This window comes from Thamnophis sirtalis, unplaced genomic scaffold (genome assembly GCF_051295495.1).
Source record: "Thamnophis sirtalis isolate CommonGarterSnake01/CBP01778 unplaced genomic scaffold, rThaSir2_p1.2 scaffold_2, whole genome shotgun sequence".
Classification (NCBI taxonomy): Eukaryota; Metazoa; Chordata; class Lepidosauria; order Squamata; family Natricidae; genus Thamnophis; species Thamnophis sirtalis.
In genome coordinates, this window is record NW_028261382.1 from 52,993,375 (window position 1) to 53,014,815 (window position 21,441).

The 21,441-nt window shown below is 44.6% G+C and overlaps 1 protein-coding gene across 1 annotated transcript in view; it reads left to right on the forward strand.

Moving 5' to 3' along the window:
- The first annotated feature begins 1,708 nt into the window (after positions 1-1,708).
- Positions 1,709-21,441, forward strand: part of POLE (DNA polymerase epsilon, catalytic subunit) — a 63,624-nt gene continuing 43,891 nt past the window's right edge. Inside the window, 13 exon segments of the mRNA XM_087705553.1 lie at positions 1,709-1,841; positions 2,312-2,425; positions 4,037-4,249; positions 5,467-5,574; positions 7,979-8,107; positions 11,206-11,308; positions 11,428-11,574; positions 12,820-12,965; positions 14,395-14,543; positions 16,436-16,528; positions 18,171-18,315; positions 20,218-20,375; positions 21,161-21,356. Of these exon segments, the coding sequence (XP_087561679.1) occupies positions 1,812-1,841; positions 2,312-2,425; positions 4,037-4,249; positions 5,467-5,574; positions 7,979-8,107; positions 11,206-11,308; positions 11,428-11,574; positions 12,820-12,965; positions 14,395-14,543; positions 16,436-16,528; positions 18,171-18,315; positions 20,218-20,375; positions 21,161-21,356 (1,731 nt within the window). The 5' untranslated portion in view covers positions 1,709-1,811.

Genomic DNA, 21,441 nt, shown 5'->3' on the forward strand with positions numbered 1-21,441 from the left:
TCCTTCCTTCCTTCCTTCCTTCCTTCCTTCCTTCCTTCCTTCCTTCCTTCCTTCCTTCCTTCCTTCCTTCCTTCCTTCACAGGACTTCCCTAAAATCCTCACTCACTCATTATAATCTCCCTTCCTTCCTTCCTTCCTCCCTTCCTTCCTCCCTTCCTTCCTTCCTCCCTCCCTCCCTCTTCATTCTCCTTCTTCCTTCCCCTCTCCTTTTTCCTTCCCTCTTCATTCTCCTTTCTTCTTCCTTCCCCTCTCCTTTTTCCTTCCTTGCTCTCTTCCCATCTTTCTCTTCCCTCTTTCTCTTCCTCCTTTCCTGTCCCTTTTTGCACGCTCAAATGCACAAGGGGCAAACGTTTCTCCTTCTGTTTTATCTTTAGTTTGTTTTGATAGCCCTCTGCCAGGGGAAAACAGAGCTCTCCCCCCCCCCCCCATTCTTGCTGGCAGAGGCACCGTAGGCCGGTTCTTTGCTGTTTCCAGGCTGGCCCCATGGGCCGGATCTGGCCCACGGGCCTTGAATTCGACACCCCTGGCACAGAGGAATTGAGCGGCCTTTCCTTTTTTTGTGTGTGTTGTGCTTGGGATGAAAATGTTTGTGATCACGTTGCTGCTTTCAGCGTCATAGACTAAGGGGTCTCCAACCTTGGCCACTTGAAGACGTGTGGACTTCAACTCCCAGAATTCCTCAGCCAGCTGGCTGAGGAATTCTGGGAGTTGAAGTCCACACGTCTTCAAGTGGCCAAGGTTGGAGAGCCCCTGCCGTAGACCTTGTCTGATTCTGCGGCTCAACTGTCCCCCTGTCTCCAGGCCTTTTGTGGAAGCCAGAGCAGCCGTCCACGGGATGAATATGCAGCAGGAGATTGGGTTCCAGAAAGATGGCCAGGAGAATACAAATCTTCGCAGTGCATCCACATGGATTGTCTCCGGTAAGGGTTGGCAGCTCTCCAAGCCAGATGAGGTCTGTGACTGTAAATCCTCCCTCGAAAGACTTTGCTGGACGTGAATGAGCAGAATTCACAGCTAATTAATACAAGGGTTTTTTGTCGGGACAAGGAGTCTGCTTCAGGGTCTCGGGAAGCCTCGGTCAGAACATTTATTGAGATAAATGCTATTGCTATGGGGTGCGGTGGGGGTGCAGAGAGACTGGCCCAATCTTATATTTAACTCCGATTGAAGCTTGGCTTGGTCCTTCCTGATTCCCCTCCAGAAACACCCCCTCCCCTCATGTCAGCTTTGTTGTCTCCCTGATTTATTAACAACCCTCTTCTGCCCCCGGGCAATGAGGTTCTGCTTGGGCAGCCAGTTAACTCCACGTTTAGGAATCTCTCAGATCACGTTTATTATCAGGCATCCTTAATAGCAAAACTTACAGTTCAGTGTTAAGATTCTTCTGACGTTCCATGATCTGTCCCATCACGTAGTGTAAAAAGATGATGATTTTATCCCCATGCTGAGCGGAGATGTAGAATGCTACTATTCCGGTTCACAAAAGCAATTGAACTGCCCCGGCTATAAACTTTCCAGGTGGGCAAGATGCCCCAGTGGCCAATCATAAACAGAGATGTGATCACATGTCGTGGAACTACGTTTCCCATAAGGCAGTCTCTGCCTGCATTTCCCATGAGGTAGTTTCATAAAGGAGACAGTTCTTAGCTATATACTGCTGGGGCAGCAGAAACCCGATTTCAGTGCCATGATTCCTTCCTCTTGGCAGGTGGGTGAAGAGAGACAGTTATCTTCCTGTGGGCAGCCACAACTTAAAAGCAGCCGCCAAAGCGAAGTTGGGTTACGATCCAGTGGAGCTAGACCCTGAAGAGATGTGCCGAATGGCGATCGAAGAGCCTCAGGTATTTCCATCCCATGGCAAGTTTCCCCTATCTACCTACCTACCTACCTACCTACCTACCTACCTACCTACCTACCTATCTATCTATAGTCAACTTCTATATGTGTTCTGACCCCACTCGTCCCACACCAACACACACTCGGAGCCAAAGATAAGTTAAGGCATTTAATTAACAGACAGACAGGTCCTTGGCAGCAAACCGGCACAGATAAGGCTTGGCAGCAATCCAGCCTGCCAAGCTCACCATAATGTTCTCCGACATTAGTTCCTGCGTTGACTCCTGCAAAAGGGACGTGTACACAAGCAGTCCTTTTATAGTCTGGAGAGGAGCCTAATGACCACCAGTTGAGTGCAATTACCTCCTGTAACTGCGCAACTGTTCCTCACGCCTAATAGCTCTTCGGTGCCGAAAAAATGCAGTTCCGGGCGCTGGCTTCCGGAGTATTAAACCGGTCTCTTGATTTCTTCTAGACTTTGGCCACCTATTCAGTGTCCGATGCTGTTGCCACCTACTACATGTACATGAAGTATGTGCACCCTTTCATCTTCGCCTTGTGCACAATCATTCCGATGGAACCGGACGAGGTGAGCAAGAGGGCATTTCCGCTTGGGTTGGATGGTCCCCTCGTTTTCTCTTTGCCTAAGCGTTGCGTCTCAGGATTTGTGATGAACGTATTTTTTACCATTTACTATGATCCTGATTTATCCCTTATTGCTCGTATGGACACCGAGAGCTTCTGCACTGGGGACAAAATTCCTTGTGTGTCCAGTCACACTTGGCCAATAAAGAATTCTATTCTATTCTCCTTTCTTCTTTCATTATTCTATTCTACTCCATTCCATTCATTTCTGTTTCTTTTCTAGTCTATTCTATTCTCTATTCTATTCTCTATTCTATTCTATTCTCTATTCTATTCTATTCTCTATTCTATAATTCTATTTTCTATTCTATTCTATTTTCTATTCTCCATTCTATTCTATTTTATTTTATTATATTCTATATTCTATTCTATTTTCCATTCTATTCTATTTTTTATTCTATTCTATATTCTATTCTATTCTATTTTCCATTCTATTCTATTCTATTTTTTATTCTATTTTCCATTCTATTTTCTATTCTCTTCTATTTCATTTTATTTTATTCTATTCTTTATTCTATTTTCTATTTTATTTTATTCTATTCTATTCTTTATTCTATTTTCTATTCTATTCTATTTTCCATTCTATTTTCCATTTTATTTTATTTTATTCTATTCTATATTCTATTCTATTTTCCATTCTATTTTCCATTTTATTTTATTTTATTCTATTCTATATTCTATTCTATTTTCCATTCTATTTTCCATTCTGTTTTCCATTCTATTCTATTCTATTCTTTATTCTATTTTTTATTCTATTTTCCATTCTATTTTCTATTCTCTTCTATTTCATTTTATTTTATTCTATTCTTTATTCTATTTTCTATTTTATTTTATTCTATTCTATTCTTTATTCTATTTTCTATTCTATTTTCTATTCTCCATTCTATTTTATTTTATTCTATTCTATATTCTATTCTATATTCTATTCTATTTTCCATTCTATTTTCCATTCCATTCTATTCTATTCTTTATTCTATTTTCTGTTCTATTCTATTTTCCATTCTATTTTCCATTCTATTCTATTTTATTCTATTCTTTATTCTATTCTATTTTCTATTCTCCATTCAATTCTATTTTATTTTATTCTATTCTATTCTTTCCATTCTATTTTATTCTATTCTATTCTATTTTCTATTCTATTTTATTCTATTCTTTATTCTATTTTCTATTCTATTTTCCATTCTATTTAATTCTTTTGCATTCTATTCTATTCCTTCTCGACACTTTCTTAGACAGTTTCTCACTTGTCTTAACATAAAGCCCTTTGGATGCTGTGTAATGCTGAGAGCTTAGATGAGCTCCTGGCAGTCATGATCAAGAGCTTGCTATGTGCTTTACGAAATACAAAATAGTAATAATAATAATAAACTGTTTATTCCAAAACCGCATGTTGTAGAGGCTGTGTATCAAAACAACGGCTTTCCATGCACTCCCTTTCTCGCACTGAGAAAATAAATCTTTTTTAAAAAAAGAGTATTCAAGGGAACGATTGTCATCCTAGCCTGATCAGATTCTGTTGGTGTGAATTCACTGTCGGCTTTTCTCTTCCGGGCAGGTGCTGCGGAAAGGCTCCGGAACCTTGTGTGAGGCCCTGCTCATGGTCCAGGCCTATCACGCCAACATCATCTTCCCCAACAAGCAGGAGCAGGAATTCAACAAGCTTACGGAGGACGGGCATGTGCTCGACTCGGAGACCTACATCGGCGGCCACGTGGAGGCCCTGGAGTCGGGGGTCTTCCGCAGCGACATCCCCTGCCGCTTTAAAATGGTACGAACCTTCCGTGGAAAACGTCTTTATCGAGTCTCTCAAGCTTGATTCGGGTTGCCTCAAAGGTGCTTTCTGGGTTTTTTATTTTTTCTTTGAAGAGGTTTCGCTTCTCATCCAGGAGGCTTCTTCAGTTCTGAATAAGGCAGGTTAATTTCACAGAGCCGAAGAAGCTTCTTGGATGAGAAGCGAAACCTCTTCAAAGAAAGAAAAAAAAAAACAGAAAGTCCAGTTGCCTCTTGGGTTGGGGGGGGAAAAAGCACCTTTTTTTTTTGAAAATTTTTATTTATTTATTTATTTATTTTCAAAACGTACAACTCCTCCTTCTTTACATATTGTAGAAAGTGTATCAGCTGGTTTTGCTTATGGATGTTTTTAATGTCTATATGTCTATTGATGGCTGTGTCAGTTCCCGAAAGATGCCCTAATTAATGCATGAGCCGCGAGCCAAGTTTCAAAAGAAAACCAGTCATTTATTAGGAACCCCATTGCAGTCAGGTCTAACCTCATTTAAATTATGGCTGAACTTTGCCCCCGTTTCTCCCCTCCGCTCAGTCTGTGTCATAAATCACATTCCCCAGCGAGGTGCACAGCTCACAAGCCTGCTGTAGTAACCCAAGACCCTACTCTAGCTGAAGTTACGCGTGGAATGCGCTCTCCCCCCCTTTCCTCACCATGGCAACTTGATAACAAGAGCCGAGGTGGCGCAGTGGTTAGGGTGCAGTACTGCAGGCCACTTCAGCTGACTGTTATCTGCAGTTCGGCGGTTCAAATCTCACGGGCTCAAGGTTGACTCAGCCTTCCTTCCTTCCGAGGTGGGTGAAATGAGGACCCGGATTGTTGGGGGCGATATGCTGACTCTGTAAACCGCTTAGAGAGGGCTGAAAGCTCTATGAAGCGGTATATACGTCTAACTGCTATTGCTATAACAGACACGCCAATGCTTTATGCTGATTTGTCAGAATGACACCAGCATTCTGTTACTAGCACTGATGATGTTGCCTAGTTGGGTTATGAAACGTCTGCAAGAAAACGAGCAAGCTCAGAGAGCACCAAGAACTCCTCACGTCAACCCTGAGCCGCAAATATTCTCCTTTACAATGTCTACATTACATTTGCCTTCTGTTGCATAGATTATTTTTCCCCCCACTCACTGTTTTGGGGCACCGTGTGCTTTAACCGAAGTGGGATGCTAAATTTCTCTCCTGGCTCTTCTCCAGAATCCGTCTGCCTTTGACTTCCTGCTGCAACGCGTGGAGAAGACACTCCGCCACGCCATTGAGGAAGAGGAGGGGATTCCCTTAGAGCAGGTCACCAATTTCCAAGAGGTAAGCTTTCCACGCCTGGGAAAATCGCCGCGGACAGGAGGCAACAGGCATTGAGAGACCGCCTGCTGCCAATTACCTCCCAAAGACCCATTAGATCGCACAGGGCTGGCCGCCTCCGGGTTCCGTCTACCAGCCAATGCCACCTGGCTACTACCCGGGGGAGGGCCTTCTCTGTGGCAGCTCCGGCCCTCTGGAACGAACTCCCCGCAGGGATTCGGACCCTCACCTCTCTCCAGGCCTTCCGAATAGCCGTCAAAACCTGGCTTTGCCGGCAGGCCTGGGGTCGATGAGTTCCCCTCCCCTCTCGACTTGTGTGGTTGTGTGATTCTTGGTTATTTTAATTACTTGTATTCTGTTTTATGTTCCCCTTTTCCCCTTTTGAGTTGTTCGCCGCCCTGAGTCCCTCCCGGAGAAGGGCGGCATACAAATAATAAAATTCAATTCAATTCAATTTCCCGTCCTTCGGCTGCAGCCACGGTGGCCATTGTCTCTTCTTATTGAAGCGGTTTCTGATTCTTGCGTCTGTCCTTTCATTTCCCAGGTGTTCTGCTTTCTTTCTTTTTTTTTGTCATCCTAAAGAACATAAGTCACACAGGGTTCAGTTGTCGGATTTGGGGTGTTTTTCAAGCTTGATTTTTTCACTGTCAAGCTAGGTAACGCTGCCAGGGGACGAAGGAGTAAAGTCTCCTTGCTTTTTACATACATACTAGTAGCTAATAACCCAACGTAGCTTGGGGATGTATTTATCCCAATCCTGTATTAGAGGGAGCCCCCTTGAGTACTGCGAAGCCATTACCATGGCAGTTCTGTACAGTAGAAGCCATTTTACGGCACAACAGGCTGTATCTTAACGGAACTTGAATCCAAAATGCACACTATCACTGTCAAAAGTACTGTGACTTGATACTATATATATAATACAGTTCTTTTCATTTCTGCGGCCCATGCATTCCCGAGTTATGCTGAAACACACACACACGGACACCCCCCCAAGGAATGTTAGGGTTGTCTTATATATAATATATATATTAGATTTTTACAACCCCTGGTAAGCCCCAATTATGGGAGGAAGCTAACTGCTTCCATCATCTGTCAATCAGCTCGTCACAAGAGTCCATCAAGACAGAAACCCAATATTTTTTACTGTTGCCTTTGTTATATTTGTGGTTTTTTTTATTTGTGCTGATAAATAGTCAGTCTCCCTTTATTTATTTATCAGCACAAATAAAAAAATTAAAAAATAAAAAAACCACACACACACACACACACACACACACACACACACACACATGATAGATTGTTCCACCTGTTTTGATTGCTATTGTCAGCGTTCCAAGTATCATGTAGAATTAAATCAGAGTCCAAGGCAAAACAATCCTTAAAGTTCCAATTTAATAAAGCAGACACCTTAGCACATCTGTGTTAATCCCAATTCTGGAAATTACATCAGAATCCCACCCAGTTAAAAGTTCATGTTCTTGTCCCCACACCCACAATCCATCACGTGGTCCAATCTTCTTCTTCCACGCTGGCATCCACACCCAGCTGCTTCCGGTCAGGTGTAAAAGTGCGTAGACAAAGGATGACCTTGGTCTTCTAGAAAAGAATGAAAAACAATACATTCCACAATCCTACTCCTTTCTATCCCCCACTCCCATCAACTATACTAAAGAAACAGCATAATGAAATAAGAGAAAGTGTGGCAGGCCAAAATTCTAAAAGGAATATAATTGCAGGCCTGACAGCTATACTATTTCTTCCTCGATTGTTACTCCTGCTTATGTGGATTCTTGGTTACTAGGCCTGTGATGAGGGAGGGAGGGCCATTCCTATGTTTCGCCAGCTTTGACAATGGCCTTCTCGGAGAGAGACACGATCCACGGACAAACAACCTCACTCCCAGCATACATACTTGAGAGACCGCCTGCTGCCAATCACCTCCCAAAGACCCGTTAGATCTCACAGGGTCGGCCTCCTCCGGGTTCCGTCCACCAGCCAATGCCACCTGGCTACTACCCGGGGGAGGGCCTTCTCTGTGGCAGCTCCGGCCCTCTGGAACGAACTCCCCGCGGAGATTCGGACCCTCACCTCTCTCCAGGCCTTCTGAAAAGCCGTCAAAACCTGGCTTTGCCGGCAGGCCTGGGGTCGATGAGTTCCCCTCCCCTCTCGACTTGTATGGTTGTGTGATTCTTGGTTATTTTAATTACTTGTATTCTGTTCTATGTTCCCCTTTTCCCCTTTTGAGTTGTTCGCCGCCTTGAGTCCCTCCCGGAGAAGGGCGGCATACAAATAATAAAATTCAATTCAATTCAATTTTGCTTGCTGTGTACTTGGACGATGTGTAATTATTTTAAGCACATCTCCTTTCCTCTGGACTTTCTTCATTCTCTGTCCTTTGCAACAGGTTTGTGAAGAAATCAAAGTTAAACTGAATTCCCTGAAGGATGTCCCCAACAGAATCGAATGCCCTCTCATTTACCATCTGGATGTGGGGGCCATGTATCCAAACATCATCTTGACCAATAGGCTGCAGGTGAATGTGGTTTTCTTGTTTTGGGGTGGGGTGGGGTGGACTAAGGCTTTAAATTCTCTTCTTTGGGGTCGGATGCTCATTTTGGTTCACGGCGGGGGTAGCCTGCCAAGGAAAACGGGAGTTCCAGAAATTCAGCGTAATCCAAGGTCAGAATGGGACTTTAAAATTCCTTTCTTTTTTTCCTTTCTTTTTTTTTTTAGCATTGCAAAAGATGGTTTTTTTTTATTTTTCATTTTTTTTAAAAATGTGTTTTTATTTTTCCATTTCATTTTCGTACAGTCACCTATATACTGTGCATAACCGGGGCCATATAACAATAAACAATAAACACAGCCATTCCTCTTGTCAACAAAACCCCCCAAAATAGAAACCCAATGTACCTCTTCAACCCTCCATACACCTCTTTCTTCCGCCCCCCTCCAACTTCCCTTCTTCCCTCCATCATTCCCCTCTACCCTACTTCCCCTCCCCCTCTACCACTCCTCTCTCCCTATACGCTCCCTCCCTTCCTCCTCCCCCTCCCTCCAGTCCTCTCTCCCACCCTCTCTCCCCCTCTTTCTTCTATCCCTCTACTCCTCCCTTCGGTGTATTTCTACTATCTGTTAATATATTCAGCTTGTCCTATTTTTACAGTGAAATTAAAGAGCAACAGTATACAAGTGCTGTCACATTACTTTTTCATTTTTATAACATACAATCACATGTATACTATTACATAGCCAATATCGTGTTGTAATTATTAAATATTTACATCAATTCACCTTACCATCAGCTCCCAAAAACAATTATTGGCTCTTCTGCTCTCCGTACACCATATTTGTACATTATCCATCACTTTCTTCTCCCTCTCCTCCTCCTTCCCTCCCTCCTTCCTTCCCTCTATCCTTTCCTTCTCTACTTCCCCTTCCTCTCTCCGTCTCCTCTCTCCCCTTTCCACTCCTCCTTATTCTCCTCCTCTTCCTTTCTTCAAAGCAAGAGTTGCGTGGTTCCACCACAAAACCGCGTTCGACTAAAGGGCGCTCGACGAAACCGCGTAGCTGACGTCATCACAGCGCGACAACAGCGCGGAGAAAAAAGCACGCTGTAAACGCTAAACCTAAAATTAACACCTAAACCTAACCCCCCTAAACCTAATCCTAAACCTAACCCTAAACCTAACCCTTAAACTAACCCTTAACCTAACGCTAAACCTAATCCTAACCCTTAACCTAACCCTAAACCTAACCCTAATCCTTAACCTAACCCTAACCCTAACCCTTAACTTAACCCTAAACCTAACCCTTACCTTAAGTTAAATCGGCTTGCTTTCAAAGCGCTATTTAAAGCACCCTTCTTTCTCCGCGCTCGCTGTTGTCGCCCTGCTGATGACGTCAGCGACGCGGTTTAATCGGGCGCGCTTTAGTCGAGCGCGGTTTTGTCGTGCCGCGGAGTTGCCTCTGTTTCGTGATTGATGAGGTGGGCAATCCGTTTCTTGAAGGGCTCTGGGAGAAATACACACTTACAATGGCCTCTTCTTGGTTTTTTTTTCCCTTCTCTAAGGCTGCTGTCTCAGAGGAAGGACATAGAAGGAAAACACTATTCCCCCTTGTGTAATGAAAAGAAACTCTTAGTTAACCACTCTGAAGTGGAGGAGGACAGGAAGCCATCAAGGAGCTGGAACCAATGGTGCTTCTTGCAAGAGTTCCGTTAAGAGTTGCAAAAGAGAGGGCAAAATTGATTTTTGGATGGGATAGAGATAAGAATAGGAATTGGAAAGAATAGAATTAGAAATAGGAACAGAACAGACACACAAGGAATTTAGATATTTTCTCCGTCCCCTTTCTGGCCCGAGGTGGCGCAGTGGTTAGGGTGCAGTACTGCAGGCTACTTCAGCTGACTGTTATCTGCAGTTCAGCGGTTCTAATCTCACTGGCTCAAGGTTGACTCAGCCTTCCATCCTTCCGAGGTGGGTGAAATGAGGACCCAGACTGTGGGGGCGATATGCTGACTCTGTAAACCGCTTAGAGAGGGCTGAAACCCCTATGAAGCGGTATATAAGTCTAACTGCTATTGCTATTGGCCCATGGAATGCCCGGATCTTCAATGGAAGACAGGCTAGTTGCAAATTGTTTTTTTTTCCTGGAGTTCTAACTATCCGTTGAATTCCGTACCTTCCTAATGTAAACCATCCTATCATCTTAGTATCCGTAAATGGTGGCATTTTGCGCGCTTACAACTTAGGGCAGAGAATAGAAAGAGCAAGGAGTAAGGAACGAGTAAGCGAAAGAGCTTATTCTCTTTGCATTCAAATTCAGCCATGAGAATATCTTTACTTAGCTTTTTTTTCCCAAAGCCGTTTGTGATTTGGGTTTCCCACTAGATGTCAGTGCATTAAAACGTTGCTCGAGAAAGCGCATCTCACGTTCATTCTTCTCTCCTCGTGCCTAGTTCAGTACTGGATTTTTTCTAGCATGTTCCTTTAACCACAGAGAACCTAATATTAATGAACTAAAAAAAGACTGCGAAGATAAGATCCAGCTTGCCCAGTGCGCAAACAGCCCAATCTGTTCTCCCTCTTCTTATAGAGACTTAGAATAACGTTATTGCCACTTTGAATGTACACTAATAACAATGGCACTTAGACTTATATACCTCTTCATAGTGTTTTCCAGCCCTCTCAGCGGTTTACAGAGTTAGCTGCGTTTCCGCAACAATCGAAGAAGGAAGGTAGGAAGGAGAAAAGGAATAGCAATAACACTTAGACTTATATACCGCTTTACAGTGCTTTTACAGCCCTCTCTAAGCAGTTTACAGAGTCAGCTTATTGCCCCCAATAATCTGGGTCCTCATTTGACCCACCTCGGAAGGACGGAAGGCTGAGTCAACCATGAGCCTGGTGAGATTTGAACTGCAGGCAGCCAGCAGTCGGCAGAAGTAGCCTGCAGTACCGCACTCTAACCACTGCGCCACCGTGGCTCATACCTTAAAATGAAATTCCGTCATATGCAGCTCTCAAAGGATTATCCCCGCCAATGTACCCTGCATAAACAAGGCAAAATAAATGAAAATTAGGCATGTGCCCACAAGGCTTTCTCCATGAATGCTTTCTTTCCCCTCAGCCCTCGGCTATCGTGGACGAGGCAACCTGTGCCGCTTGTGACTTCAACAAGCCCGGGGCCAGCTGTCAACGGAGAATGACTTGGCAGTGGAGGGGAGAATTCAGTGAGTCTTTTAACGTCCGTCGGCTCGAGCGTCATTCTTTTAAGTTCGTATTCTCCAGGTCTGACTCTTCAGAAGTGTTCTTAGCTCACTTTTCCCCTCTCCCTCCCTCCCATCGGCAGTGCCAGCGAGCCGGAGTGAGTTCCACCGCATCCAGCAGCAATTGGAATCGGAAAAGTTTCCTGCTCTTTTCCCAGATGGGCCTCCCCGGGCGTTTCACGAGCTGTCTCGAGAAGATCAAGCCAAATACGAAAAGAAGCGATTGGCGGGTGAGAACAAAACTTCCTTGGTCCCAGGAGAGAATTTCTGGAACTTTTTTTCAAGTTCAAAGTTTATTATTTATTTATTTTTTATTTTTATGAAAATGTGTTTTTATTTTTTCCATTTCATTTTTGTACATAACCGGGGCCATATAACATTAAACAATAAACACAGCCATCCCTCTTGTCGACAATACCCCCCAAAATAGAAACCCAATATACCTCTTCGACCCTCCATACACCTCTTTCTTTCGCCCCCCTCCAACTTCCCTTCTTCCCTCCATCATTCCCCTCTACCCTACTTCCCCTCCCCCTCTACCACTCCTATTTATTTATTTATGACATTTGTATGCCGCCCACTCCCTAGGGACTCTGGGCAGCTTACAGACAAAACAGGAGACATATAAAAATTAAAAATAAGAATACAGTTAATTAAAAAATTCACATCATGCGTGCAGTTTAGCTATTGCTATCTTCAGCCAGACAGGTGCATTTAGTACCTCCGTTTGTAACAACAACAACAACAACAAAATAAGATGTCACCTGAAAATAAATCCTAATGCGTCTTTTAGAGCAGAAATTAATATAAGACTCAAATCTTATTTTTGGGGAAATACTGTATTCATTCCAGGTCAGCAAGTGAAGAGGAGCCTTGTATAAATGCAATAAATCCAAATTGTTATTATTACTATTATTGTTATTGTTATTATTATACAATTGTATCACAGCGGCCAGTTGTTTTATTATTATTATTAAAGGCCACCCGTCTCACCGATAAGCTGATCTTTTAATGCAAGCGATGCAGCCAGTGTGAAGCGAAACACGAAATTGGTGAATGATAATACATTCTCAATCTATGGCCACGATTGAGCCCGAAATTGACGTTGCTAAATAAGAAATTTGTTTAAGCGTGTTCTGCCCCATTTTACGACTTTTCGTTTGTTAAGCGAACCACCCCAATTATTTCAGCGACTAACCCAATTGTTAAGTAAATCTGGCTTCCCCATTCACACTACTTGTCAGAAAGTTGCAAAAGGGGATTGTGTGACGCCGGGCACACTGCAGCCGTCATAAATGCGAGTCGGTGGACAACCACCCAAATAAATCAGGTTACCAAGGTCGCAAGTGTGAAACAGCCACTAAACAAGCTGGTGTAAGTCAAGGACTACCTATATGTGTATGGGGAATATCTGGAATGATTTCCTGGGAAAGTCCTATATTTGGAATTAAAATACCTCCGTTTCTTTGGCGCAGATTATTGTCGCAAAGCTTACAAGAAGATCCACGTGACAAAAGTGGAGGAACGTGTCACTACTATTTGTCAGAGAGAAAACTCCTTCTACGTAGACACAGTCCGGGCTTTTCGGGATCGCCGCTATGAGTTTAAAGGATTACATAAGGTACGAGGGGGGTTTGTTAGGTAAGCTCCCCGTTGGGAGAGCGAGTACGTTCAGAGAAGCGTTGTGAGAGTTGTGTTGGAGAACACACAAACCAGCATACAGAGACACTGCAGTTTAAATAGGCTTTTACTTTCGTGGAGATAGAGGTATCAGAGTCCATCAAACAGTCCAAGTCATACACGGATAAGACAGTCAGTCATCAACGTCTTTCAGTTAAAGGATAATCCAAATAACATAGTCCAGTATCCATATAATCAGTTCGGTATTCAAAGTTTGCTAGCAGTTGCAAAACTTACAACAGCTCACGGCACTTTCTAACAGCCAGCTTCCAAAACACTCAGATCAGATCAGCCCAGCAGCTAACAAACAGAGAGCTAACAGTCGTTCTGGCTCCCTCTTGTGGCCAATTGAGGAAAACAGCATCCAATCACATTTTACAGTATGCTTTAAAGAAACAGATACAGCATTGTTACATGATTTATATATTGCCAACCCAACCGTTAGAATTATATTCCTAGCAGGGTTATTTGGGTCAAAACCCAAACCTGTGTGCCTTTCAGATAATTGGACTGACTTTTGCCCTCCAAGCTGCAGGGGAACAAGCAATATGAGGTTTAAATTTCTGTGACTGTTCTGACCGAGGCTTCCCAAGAGCCCGAAGGAAACTCCTTGTCCCGACAAAAAACCCTTTTATTAATTGGCTGTGAATTCTGCTCATTCACCTCCAGCAAAGTCTTTCGAGGGAGGATTTACGGTCACAGACCTTATCTGGCTTGGAGAGCTAACAGGCCGATCTCGGCAGAACTTGGCAAGGAGTGTCAGAGAGTCCCAAACCGATAAAGCGAACTAATTGTCTCCTGCAAACTCCACTCCCCCTTTGTCCCTCTTTTATTCACTCTGGGAGGGGCCATTCACTGCCCACCTCTGGCCTTACTCCCAAGTTGACCCCTGTTCTTTAGCTGCTCCCTTCGTCTGGCAACTCTCTGCATGCGCACACTGGGAACAGGCTCCAGTTCTTCATTGAGTAACCCAGTAACTCCCTCTTCATTCTGCTTTTTCCTTCTTTCCCCTCTTTCCTTCTCTTTCCTTCCTTGCTCTCTTCCCATCTCTCCTTTTTCTTTGTCTTTCCTCTTTCCCTTTCTCCTTCCCTATCCCTTCTTGGATGCTCAAATGCAAACGGGAAAACCTTTTGGCATTTGACACCCCTGGCCTAGAGTAAAAACTTCCTGCCTTCCTACGGAAGTGGAGTCCTTGACTAAGGAAGATTCCTGCTGTTCAGACTGAGTTATAATGAATTACAAGAACCTAAATTCAGCCCTAAATAGGCTGTTGCTTTATGCCCCGGGAAATCCCTCTCTGAGCCTTCCAAGGTAGATTTATTTTTCCTTCCCGTAAGGACTGTCTGTCTGTCCTGTCTCCCCCATTCCAGGTGTGGAAGAAGAAGCTGGCAGCTGCCACTGAAATGGCCGACGCCTCCGAAGTGAAGCGTTGCAAGAACATGGAGATCTTGTACGACTCCCTGCAGCTGGCACACAAGTGCATCCTCAACTCCTTCTACGGCTACGTCATGCGCAAAGGGTGAGTGTGGAACGGAACGGAAGGGACGCGGCTATCGGTGGCCTCCCACGGGCGCTTTTCCAGGAGCCCACTGGACTTCCTTTGCTTTCCTTCGAAGGCCTTTCGCTTCTCACCCAAGGAGCTTCTTCAAGCTCTGACTTGGATGGTGGGTGGATGGAAGGATTGATACTCCTTGCAGGCAGCTGGTCATTTGCATCCTTTTAGAGGGTCATCGAGGCCACTTGGAGGATTTATATTCCTTGCAGACAGCTGGTCATTTGCATCCTTTTAAGAGAGTCGTTGAGGCCACTTGGAGGATTTATACTCCTTGCAGACAGCTGGTCATTTGCATCCTTTTAAGAGAGTCGTTGAGGACACTTGGAGGATTTATATTCCTTGCAGACAGCTGGTCATTTGCATCCTTTTAAGAGAGTCGTTGAGGCCACTTGGAGGATTTATATTCCTTGCAGACAGCTGGTCATTTGCATCCTTTTGAGAGGGTCATTGAAGCCACTTGGAGGATTTATATTCCTTGCAGGCAGCTGGTCATTTGCATCCTTTGAGAGGGTCATTGAGGCCACTTGGAGGATTTATACTCCTTGCAGGCAGCTGGTCATTTGCATCCTTTTAGAGGGTCATCGAGGCCACTTGGAGGATTTATATTCCTTGCAGACAGCTGGTCATTTGCATCCTTTTAGAGGGTCATTGAGGCCACTTGGAGGATTTATAATCCTTGCAGGCAGCTGGTCATTTGCATCCTTTTAGAGGGTCGTTGAGGCCACTTGGAGGATTTATACTTCTTGCAGGCAGCTGGTGATTTGCATCCTTTTGAGAGGGTCATTGAGGCCACTTGGAGGATTTATATTCCTTGCAGACAGCTGGTCATTTGCATCCTTTGAGAGGGTCATTGAGGCCACTTGGAGGATTTATATTCCTTGCAGACAGCTGGTCATTTGCATCCTTTTAGAGGGTCATTGAGGCCACTTGGAGGATTTATATTCCTTGCAGACAGCTGGTCATTTGCATCCTTTTAGAGGGTCATTGAGGCCAATTGGAGAGATTTATCTCTGTCCACAGAGTCACCTGAGTAGTTCAAATGGGTGTGGAGCCTTCTTGGAACTTTCTTTTCTTGTAAAGAAGGGGAAAAAAATAGCTATTCTAACCCTAAAACCCATTGCTAAGCAACTGTCAACTTGTAAAGGGTTTCCATGCCTATCATCAAGTTGACATTGGAGGGAGAATTTCAGACATATCTTCGATCAGGGTCGGATCTCAGATGTCTACAGCAGGCGTGTGAGGCTCGAAAGTTCACAGCCTGCTGCAGCACCTCGTTGGTGGATGTGATTTGTGACACAGATTGAGGGGAGGGGAGACACAGGGCTAAAGTTCAGACGCCATTATCCGGAAATCAGATTTGGCTCCGCAGCAGAAGAAAATTGCAAAATGTTGCTCCTAATAAATGGCTTGGGTTTTTTTGAACTTTGTCTCGAGGCTCGTAAATTAATTAGGGCTTCTTCTGGGATCTTCACAGCAACATTTGCTTATTCTGAAATCATTTTGTACAAAACTGGAACCTTTTTCACCTCTCAACGGAAAGACCCGGGTGTTGTCATCGGACAGACTTCCCAAGGAAGCCCTCCACCAATGATGCCAGCCCAGAAAAGGCCCTTTTAACACTTTTTTGAGTTTCCAACTTCCCAGGTTGTGATCTGAGCTGCCCACCTCACCTCAGGCTCCCAGGCATCTCCGGATCAAATGGATTTATTTGATTAAACTTACGTATGTCTGCTGCTCCTCTCCCCCAAGGCAACTCGAGGCACGGAGCACCGAAACCTTCCCAGGGTGTGGCGAGGCCAGGCTTTGAACCTGGGAACCCGTTCCTACCCCGCGTTTTCTCTCTCTCCCTGACGCAGGGCCCGCTGGTATTCTATGGAAATGGCTGGCATCGTCTGCTTCACTGGTGCCAATATCATCACTCAGGCCAGGGAACTGATTGAGCAGATTGGGTGAGTCCTTGAGGGAGCTGCTGGGAATTCGCAGATAAAGAGGAAGATATTCTTTTCCTCCTCCTCCTCCTCCTCCTCCTCCTCCTCCTCCTCCTCCTCCTCCTCCTCCTCCTCCTCCTCCTCCTCCTCCTCCTCCTCTCCACAAACCATACTCCCTTCTGGTACTGATGATGTTGCCTAGTTGGGTCATGAAATGTCTTAAAACAACCAAGCTCAGAGAGCACTAAGAACTCCACATTCTTCCTCCTCCTCCTCTCCACAAACTGTACCCCCTTTCAGTACTGATGATGTTACCTAGTTGGTTTATGAAAGGTGTGCAGGAAAACCACCAAGCTCCGAGAGCACCAAGGACCCCACAGTCCTCTTCCTCCCCCCTTCTTCTCCTCTTTCTCCTCCCCCTCCTCTCTGCAATCTCCACTCCCTTCTAGCACTGATGACGTTCCCTAGTTGGGTCATGAAATGTCTGCAAGAAATCAACGAAGCTTAGAGAACGCCAAGGACCCCACAGTCCTCTTCCTCCTTCTCCTCCTCCTCCTCCATCTCCCTCCCTTTCTCTTATCTCTGCAATCTCCACTCCCTTCTAACACTGATGATGTTCCCTAGTTGGGTCATGAGATGCCTGCAAGAAAACCACCCAGCACAGAGAGTACCAAGGACCCCACAGTCCTCCTCCTTCTCTTCCTCCTCCTCCCTTCTTCTCCTCTTTCTCCTCCTCCCTCCTCTCTGCAATCTCCACTCCCTTCTAGCACTGATGACGTTCCCTAGTTGGGTCATGAGATGCCTGCAAGAAAACCACCCAACTCAGAGAGCACCAAGGACCCCACAGTCTTCCTCCTCCTCCTCCTCCTCCTCCTCCTCCTCCTCCTCCTCCTCCTCCTCCTCCTCCTCCTCCGTCTCCCTCCCTTTCTCTTATCTCTGCAATCTCCACTTCCTTCTAGCACTGATGAGGTTCCCTAGTTGGGTCATGAGATGCCTGCAAGAAAACCACCCAGCTCAGAGAGCACCAAGGACCCTCACAGTCCTCCTCCTCCTCCCTCCCTCCCTCCCTCCCTCCCTTTCTCTTATCTCTGCAATCTCCACTCCCTTCTAGCACTGATGATGTTCCCTAGTTGGGTCATGAGACGCCTGCAAGAAAACCACCCAGCACAGAGAGTACCAAGGACCCCACAGTCCTCCTCCTCCTCCTCCTCCTCCTCCTCCTCCTCCTCCTCCGTCTCCCTTTCTCTTATCTCTGCAATCTCCACCCCCTTCTAACACTGATGATGTTCCCTAGTTGGGTCATGAGATGCCTGCAAGAAAACCACCCAGCACAAAGAGTACCAAGGACCCCACAGTCCTCCTCCTCTGTCTCCCTCCCTTTTTCGTATCTCTGCAATCTCCACTCCCTTCTAGCACTGATGATGTTCCCTAGTTGGGTCATGAGATGCCTGCAAGAAAACCACCCAGCTCAGAGACCATCAAGGACCCCACTCCTTTTATTCAGTTTGTGCTCTGTTCAAACCAGAGGCGCCTTTTCAGTTATTCGGGCAGAACATAGAAGAGTTTTCAGAACGTACCTTTGAACCACCATAGCACTGATGGCCTTTGGTCTTGGTATGGTATTCCGTGACTTGTTTACAATCTCCTGTCTTCCGCCACGCAGGAGGCCCTTAGAGCTCGACACCGATGGGATATGGTGCGTGCTTCCAAACAGTTTTCCGGAGAATTTTGTCATCAAATCAACCCATCCCAAGAAACCCAAGGTGACCATCTCCTATCCAGGGGCGATGCTGAACATCATGGTGAAGGTGAGGAGTTTCACGCCACATTCTTTTCCCCCCACAAGATCCGGTGGTACCGGATACAGAGTTCACTTCCCACAGTTCGGTCACCAGCATCTATGTATGAAGCGCATTAAGAAGGTCTTAATTGCCATTGAGATTCTTCTTTTTTTAAAAAAAATTTATTTATTTATTTTCAAAACAAACATACAACTCCTCCTTCTTTACATATTGTAGAAAGTGTATCAGCTGGTTACAAAAGGCTTTTGTGCATCTCTTCCACCGTCAACAAATATAATTCATATTAATTCAAATATCTGAACTCAAATATTTATACTATATTACCATTATCATACCTCCACTTTTATTTGACTATAGTTATTTAAACATCCTTCATCCTTAAATATACCAAGATTCAATACATAACCACATGCTGGCATTTCATTTACTCATTTGTAAAATCCTCCATTAACATTAAATCCTCATATCCTGTTTTAGCTAAACTCCCATAATATTTAATACCAAAATTTTCTAATCCTCCAGGTATATAATTTATTATCATTATCCTTTCTTTATTTAACTATATCCTATATCATAACATTTCCCCCCTATTAGTTAAAACTTAACTGTATCTAATTTTGTTTTTTTATTATAATTATTATTGTTATTAATAATCTTTATATATAGTCCAAAAATATTTCTAACTTTCCCTTCTCATATCCAATTATTACTTATCATAACAGCTCAACATTGTATACATTACTCTCATTATCAATTTTTATTTAACTAAAGAGATTCTTTTTTGGGGGGCAATTTTTTTATGTTTATTAAACAAACAGCGCACACACACACAGACAGAGAATCATCACACACAACATGTCATTTGGTTACAAGTGTTTTTGCATCCATAATCTCAAATAGCGTTTACGATCACAGATTTTTCATCTAGTATACCTAAATACCTCACTTTCATTGTACAATGTATATTCAATTACAATTAGTATTATTATTATTTTTTCCAAAAAACCTAATTCCCTTACTTTCTTGATTGTCTATTTAATAACAGTATAGCTTTATATAATCCCAGATCCCAATATGATAGAGATTTACCAACCATTTATATTTGTAGATCACTGTTTTCAATTATGCATAGTTCCACCAATCAACTATCGAGTATGCTTATGTTCATTATTGTCCTTGTACATCATACATTCAAACAGAGATGTTATTCCTTCATTTTTCAACAAGGTGTTCTAAATAGTCACTATATATATATATGTGTGTGTGTGTGTGTGTTGTATTTGTGCTGATAAATAAATAAAGGGAGACTAGTATAGATCTATTTCAAGCTATTTAGCTCTCATCAGCTAGCCATACCCTTACTGGGATTCGAACCTGGGCTGTATTACATATTAGGCAGATGTGTTAACCACTAAGCCACAAGGTTCTCCTCCTTTATCAGCTGAGCCAGGTATGTATAATATATATATATATATTAGATTTTTACAACCCCCGGTATGCCCAAATATATTTGGGCATACCGGGGATTGTAAAAATCTAATAGATACCTTTCACCCTGGCTTCATTGATCACAGATAAGTGCCTGTGGCCTAATGGCTAAGATGTCTGCCTAGTATGTAATATAGCCCAGGTTCAAATCCCAGTAAGGGTATGGCTAGCTGATGAGATCAGACTTGCAGGCTAGTTTGGCTTTAACACAGACTCAGAGCTCCACAGCTAAGCCATGCCCAGGCTCCAAAGTGTTTCAGTTCCCATTGGCTGGCCTGGTTACTAAGCCGTATTCTAGTTCATGAATATATCTTCTCTGACACAAAGCTTGAACCCTGTGTTGTAATGCGCCTTCCCTTTCTTTAGCGGAAACGACAGAGACGGTACCAAAGGCTCTTTGTGTGTCCATTTTTTGTTTAGGAAGGTTTTACAAACAACCAGTACCAGGAGTTGGTGGACCCAGCATCCCTCAAGTATGTTTCCCGCTCCGAGAATAGCATCTTTTTTGAAGTAGACGGACCCTACCTAGCTATGATTCTTCCGGCCTCCAAGGAGGAAGGCAAGAAGCTGAAGAAAAGGTGAGAATCCAGCTTTGGGAAGACAAAGGTTTCAGGAAGGAGTCTCCCTTAGAAATCCACGGTGGCGCAGTGGTTAGAGTGCAGTACTGCAGGCTGTTTCTGCTGACTGCCGGCTGCCTGCAGTTTGGCAGTTCGATTCTCACCAACTCAGCCTTCCGTCCTTATGAGGTCGATAAAATGAGGACCCAGATTGTTGGGGGCAAGAGGCTGTATAAAACCGCTTAGAGAGGGCTGTAAAGGCACTGTGAAGCGGTATATAAGTCTAAGTGCTAAGTGTGGAGAGAGGGAGGGAGGGACATGGTGGCACAGTGGTTACAATGTAGCATTGCAGGCTGCTCACTGCCAGGAGTTCGATCCTGACTGGCTCATGGTTGCCTCAGCCTTCCGTCCTTCCAAGGTGGGTAAAACGAGGACCAAGGTTGTTGGGGGGGCAATATGCTGACTTTGTAAAAACCGCTTAGAGAGGGCTGTAAAAGCACTGTGAAGCGGTATATAAGTCCAAGGGCTATTGCCCTTCCTTCCCTCCCAGTGGTGAGAAGGCAGCATTGCAGGCTAACTCTGCCGACTGCCAGGAGTTCGATGTCTAAGTGCCCATTACTCTTGCTAGATAGAGCAGGTGCGGTAAAGGGAGGCTGGAAGTGGTATCGAAACGTGGCAACCGAGCACGCCTGGCACGTCTGGATTCGGCAGGGTGGTCGGGCTCGGCAATTGCCACCCAAATCAATAGTCGATGTGGGCGGAGGGCGTTCGCCTTGGTCCTGATGGTGCCGACGGCTGTGTCGCAGATACGCTGTTTTCAATGAAGATGGTTCCTTGGCTGAGCTGAAGGGCTTCGAGGTGAAGCGACGAGGAGAGCTGCAGCTGGTGAAGATCTTCCAGTCGTCCGTCTTCGAGGCCTTCCTGAAAGGCACGAGCCTGGAGGAGGTCTACGCTTCGGTCGCCAAAGTAGCCGATTACTGGCTCGATGTCCTGTACAGCAAGGTGGGTGTCTAGGAGGCGGATTTCTTCCTGCAGCAGACGGACAGGTTGATCCCACAGTGTTTTTGTAGCCACCTGCCCCACCCCC